This window comes from Manis pentadactyla, chromosome 8 (genome assembly GCF_030020395.1).
Source record: "Manis pentadactyla isolate mManPen7 chromosome 8, mManPen7.hap1, whole genome shotgun sequence".
Taxonomy (NCBI): Eukaryota; Metazoa; Chordata; class Mammalia; order Pholidota; family Manidae; genus Manis; species Manis pentadactyla.
Genome location: NC_080026.1, coordinates 27,482,219 through 27,488,218, shown reverse-complemented (window position 1 = coordinate 27,488,218; position 6,000 = coordinate 27,482,219). Strand labels below are relative to the sequence as shown.

General features: G+C 35.9%; 1 protein-coding gene across 3 annotated transcripts in view; it reads left to right on the top strand.

Moving 5' to 3' along the window:
- The first annotated feature begins 338 nt into the window (after positions 1-338).
- KYNU (kynureninase) overlaps positions 339-6,000 on the top strand; it is a 101,795-nt gene continuing 96,133 nt past the window's right edge. The window contains exons 1-2 of one of the 3 annotated variants that reach the window (XM_057505632.1): positions 339-507; positions 4,573-4,754. In XM_057505632.1, coding sequence (XP_057361615.1) covers positions 4,586-4,754 — 169 coding nt within the window. In that variant the 5' untranslated portion in view covers positions 339-507; positions 4,573-4,585. The remainder of the gene's footprint in view (positions 508-4,572; positions 4,755-6,000) is intronic. The other 2 variants (XM_057505631.1, XM_036912739.2) reach the window with 2 other exon arrangements.

Sequence of the window (6,000 nt, the reverse complement as noted above, 5' to 3'; positions counted from 1 at the left end):
TCCAGAGTTGGGAAAGAATTTTACTCCAGGCCTTAGTGTATTCCAGAGTCCAAAGCAAGGAAGGAATGCAGATTTTGGAATTTAGCTCCATTTGCTCAGCTCACACAAACATGGATACTCTGTTTACGCCATAGGAAAAAGCTTACGTGCCAAAGATCCAAGTTAGCTGGAGGGCAAGGAAGTGTTTATCACAGTCCAAAGGGCAAAACTGCTTAGGGAGAAAAGTACCCTAAGCAGAGTTCCTGAGTCTGAATAGAGAAGAGCAGGATTTTTGCCTAGATGTATGTCAGTCATTGGATATTTAGAATCAGATGAGACAGAGTGGGAGGAGCTCAAGTTAGTTCACAAATTTCCCACAGGGTGGAGTCTAAGCTTAAGTGCCTTGAATTTCTCACCAAGAGTTCTGGCCTATAAATTTCAGCTAAATCGTAAGAGGTGTGTTTTCTGTTTGGTTTTGTTTTCCTTCAATCAGCCTGGGAGCTGTGGACCCCATTGGAATCCTAGCCGGTAAGCACTGAGACACTAACATACACTCTACACAAAAATACCCATTCGGTGTTTTTTCCCAAATCATTCTCTCTGTTAGGATCTTGTCATAATGCCTTAAGGTTTCTTCTGCCAGTTTCTCCTCTCTCTTTTTTTTTTTCCTCTAAAAATTATCTTCATAATTCATACAGAGCTCCCTATTGGCCCCTACCTTTAAAATTTTGGTTAAATGAAGGAAGGTATTGCTAGCAATGTAGTGAAAAATAACTGATATCAACAGTACACTGCAGTACTAAAAGATGTACTAAAACCTACTAAAAGATGGTTTTATTTGACTAATTAAAGTTAACCTGTAGTTACTTGAGTTTAAATGGTAAAATGAGATTAAGATTCTGACTCCCCTAAGTAAGCTTTAATTCCTTTGTTTTCTGGTAATTCCAGTTGTTTTATGATGCTACTAGGCATACTGAGTATTTAGTTAGAGAAATGAAAATGTCTATTTCTTGAGCAGGTTTCTTCCCTTTAATTTTATGAAATATTTGCCAAAGAATGGAAAGTTGACACATTGCTGTATACTAAAAGAAGATTTTTTTCCCCCTTTCCTGCTTTTATTGTGAGGCAATGGGGGAGTTATTTAGGTAGTAACACTTAAGCAAATGTACTGATCTTATTTATGTGAAGCTCAGAGGGTAATTCATATAATCCTGGATATGAAATGTTGTGACAGTTACATCACTCATTTCTCAAACAATAACACATTTAAGCAAAGTTGCTCTGTGCATATATATTAAATAACATTTTTTAAAAATCTCTCAATGAAAAGCTACACACTTTTTCTGTGATTTGCTTTTCCAGGTTCTAAACTTTGAACTTGTATATACTTTGCTCATTTCAGGCATAAAACCTGACACTGTGTAAAGATTAACTACTTCATACTAACTTAACCCTTGGGTGACAAGGAGATTCCATGACTCTTTAAAAACAGTTTTTTATGATCATCTAAATAAAACCATGAAAACACAATTTACAAAATTCCAAAGGCTAATCTGAGAGTCAAATGGCAATTTCCATCACAAGGTGTTAATATTAAAAAAAAAGTGAGAATATCTTTCATTTCTTCATAAAGTCATTTACTTAATTAATTTCATTTGCTTTTAACCCTGATCCTCTGAAGAAAGTAGAATTTAGGCTAGTTTTATATAACATGGTGGCACAGAAGGGCTAAATGACTTGCCTAAGGCCATATGTGTATTTGCCCATCTTAATAAAATTCACATTAAATATGTGCACTACAAAACTTGGAATCTTTGAACTTGAATATCTTCATTTCAGAAGAAGAACATGTCAGTTAGGTTGCAAATGCTACACCCAAACAAGGCATACAATTATGGCTTGCAAAGCAAGAATTGTCTTAGATGGTGGGATGAGTGTATAACTAAACTGCAATTATTGTGAGTTAATAACTTCCTTCCTTGGAGTGACTTGGAGTGACGGCACTATGTTTTGCAGGCACTAAGGGTTGTATCTACTTCTCTTATAAGCTGTGAATGTTGGGAGGGTGAAACCATGTGTGCTCTTCCAGAAAGACTATGTCACAGCAGGTATCTCACTATCAGTGAGGGTGAGATTGTGACACCTGGGCTGTGACTAGCCAGAAGTAGAAGCAGCCACTTTAACCTTTGCCTGGCTGGGATTGTATTGGCTTAAAAAGAGCAGATGGATTGATAGCCTTTGGTGCTTTGCAAACTGAGTATGAGATTTAAAAAAGAAATTAATGAAGAAAAAGGGAATGAGCCAAAGAAACATTTTTAAAAATCAGGAAGCAAGATGAAGGAAAAATAGAGTGAGAGGTTCAAGTCTACATATTCTGTCAAAGACAAGCGTGGTTGACTCAGCAAATCAGGCAAAGTGCAGCCCAGAAAGTGAGCTCTCTGATCCTTCTATTCCATTTGTGTTTCTACGCTGCTCATTCCAGAGTTTGGTATTGAAATGGGGGAAAATTATTCCAACCTCTAAAGATTGTTACAAGGATTAAATAAGAAACAAACATGAGAAGCCTAGTGACTCAATATGAAAATATTTTATTTTTAATAAAGAAAGTTGGATTTTACTGAGAATATAATGTAGCAAACTGATCTGTATATTTATTTAGGTAACCCATTTAGAATTTAGAGGCAACCCCAGTGAATTCTCAGTGTTGAATCTCCAAAGAGAGCCCCAAATATAAGGCAAAAGCTATCTTGCTTCTGAGTCTCACTGAAAATGTTCCTTTAATTATCATCCATGTGACTGGAATGAGGAGGGCATCCCTCTGGTAATAGTCATTAATCATGTCAAATAAATCACCAAGCTGTTTTGTATATTCTTATTCAATTGACATTTGCAGGGAATGCTTTATGTAAAAGGCACGCTCAGGAATGGGGGTTGGGCACAAAGATAAATTAAACAAGACTCAAGCCCCCGGGTAGAATACAGGTTAGTAGGATAGACCAGCAACTTGATCAAGTTATTGTTAAGTAATGGATTTATAGTAATGACACACTTGATAGGCAAAAGAGGATTCTTAGAATGGGATTCTTGGAACAGCCAAGTAGGTGGCATCTGGGACTTGCACATAGTTTGTTTCAAGAAAGGATTCAGTGAATCTCCAGACTGGCTTATCCTGTCACTTTTTCAGGAGTTGTAGCTATTCTAATCCCTGCCATTATGTGAGTAAGTGATTTTTACTTGACGATGGAATCACTTCATGCTTTAACAATCACTGGTTCTGTTTGTCTCTGAAAAAATTAGTCACTTATGACAATACTGCTAGACTCAACCATTTTATCACTTCTGTAATTCTTGTAAATATTTGCACCTGTTTCTAACTGAATGAATAACTATATCTCACAGCTCAGATTCCTGAGAGAATTTGATTATATGCTCAGCTAAACACTATCAGGACTGTTTGGCTAGAGTTTTCACAGCAAATCACTCACAGATCATTGATAAAACAATGCATTGTCTTTAGTGGGTCAAGTGTCCAACAGAGATCTAATCAACTGTGATAGGCAATTGATAATGTCAGGCAGTGGAGACGCAGCCCTCTCTGTTCAAAAAGTAGGTTCCTTCATTGAAAAGCTGTAGGTAGGGACCCATGTAGAATCAAATTGCAGGCATAGCGAACGCTTGATTTTTTTCCTATTCACATATGTTCCATAGTCTTGGCAGCATTTCAGTTATCATTAGAGATATGCTCCTAAGGGTTTCAAGTATTCAGAGGAGGAAAGACTACTTTTAGCTGAGTCATCATGACAGGCCTCATGAAAAAAAGAGTGACATTTGAGCTAGGATTTTGAAGGGTGACTAGGATCTGAATATGTAGGAGGGGAAGGAGAACATTTTAGGCAAATGGAATGGCATAAGAAAAATCAAAAGCTTCATGAAGAGGACAAATAATAATCTAGTGTGGTCAGATATTGAAAGAATTTTCAACATCAATGTTGAAATCACTGACTTTTGTACAATAGCATGGATCGTAGCAATTGGAAGCCTTTACTGGTAACAAAGCTATAAAGATACGCTTGGATAAAGCTTAGTATCCTATCTGGGAACATAAAGAATGGCTTATTAGGGGAGACTGGTGGCAACTGAGAAAGAAGGAGGTCAAAGAAATAAAGCAGAAGAAATTAAATTTACAGAACAGACACGTAACTCTTCTTTGATCCGCACTGTGTGTGGGTTGAGGTGGAAGGAGTAGATGAACCAGGCAAAACAAATTCCAAAGTGTGTAGCTTTTTATTGAGAAAGAAAGAAAACATTACTTAATATATGTGCACAAGGCAACGTTCTTCCTATGTATCCTTAAGAAGGTAAGTGACGTCACTGTCACAACTGCACTTTCAATATCTCAGGTTATATGAACTGAGCTCCACTTAAATAAGGTCAATCTGTTCGCTCCAATGTGACTACATAAATAACGCCTCATCCTCCAAAAATAAAAGAAGGAAAGAAACAAACAACAACAACAAAAACCCCAAGTTTCTTTTACTATATAGAAATAATGATTGTGGCTAGATTATTTCTAATTTTTTTTTTTATTTTTAGAGAACACCTTGTAATGGAGCCTTCATCTCTTGAGTTACCAGCTGACACAGTGCGACGTATTGCCTCTGAACTTAGATGTCACCCAACAGATGAGAGGGTCGCCCTCCGCCTCGACGAGGAAGATAAACTGAGGCCTTTTAGGGATTGTTTTTATATCCCCAAAATGCAGGATCTGCCTCTAAGTAAGAATACTAGAAAGGGTTAATTTTATTAATCAATTTATTATTTTATTTTTGCTCTGTATGTGTTTATCATAAATTTTTGAAAATCATTGTTCTGTTGCCTAATACAGCTATTGTAATCATGTCTGAAAAACAGCATGTTCCTAATGCTGCTAAATCAAACTGTCAGCCTGCCTTACCTTCAGATTCTTTATGCTTCCTCCCCTCTTCTGAACAAAATACTTACAGCGTTCTTATCCTGTCATCTACTCTGAACAATAGAGTGACTGATTAAAATTATAGGTGGATGCATTTATTTGTTCTCTAAGCACTTAGAGCTCAAAACAATTCCTTTTCGCTACAGTATTAGAATCTCTTATTTTGTGGCACCTAGTTTATGATAGCATGATATTTATCTAAGAGAGAATAGTATTTTGGAACTTGGGTATATTAGGAAGGATGTTATATGAATAGCCATCTTTGCATGCTGTGCGTAAAGATGGCATGTATAAAACTTACCAAAAAAAGAAGAAAGAAACAGTGAATGACTAAGTAATATATAATACTTTTAAAAAGAAAAGTACAGTAAGCTGACTGTTTTCTTAGTTTAAGAGATACACTATTTAAAAAGATCAAAACAAAAGAAAACATACATAGCACAGGTATAGAAATATGAAAATGTTTTCCTATTTGGCGATATTGCATTTTACATCAATGAAAAAGGTTAACAGTTTGAAAGGAATTAACCCACCAAAATGGGTTTCACATACTTTAAAATATAATCTAATTTCTGTGTTTTTTCAGATTACTTGAGGAAGGTACAATTTTGGATATTTCATAACCCAAGAACACCAGCTAATATGATTTGAAGATGAGATTGAGTCATATAACTGTCTTATTTGGTATATACATCATTATATAACACAGGATGGCACCTGTAATGACATCAGAGATAACCCTATATCTAATTTAAAGTTTCTTAATATAAATTGAAATAAGTATTCAAATAAATGACAGCTTTATGAGACCAGATAAAATGTGGCTGTAAATGAAGTAATCTGAGATCACCGAAGAAACATCTAGGTCTTTCCAGAATTTAGAATGAAAGGGCACTTTTAATTTTAATCTTAAGGGATTTAAAAAAACTATGTGTGAAAAATGAGGAAATTAAATACAGGGATATTCTTTCAGTGATGGGAAGGAAGGGTCCTGGTGACATGCAGTACACAGTGTGGAAGTCCTCAGAAATACCCATGACCCACTTGAG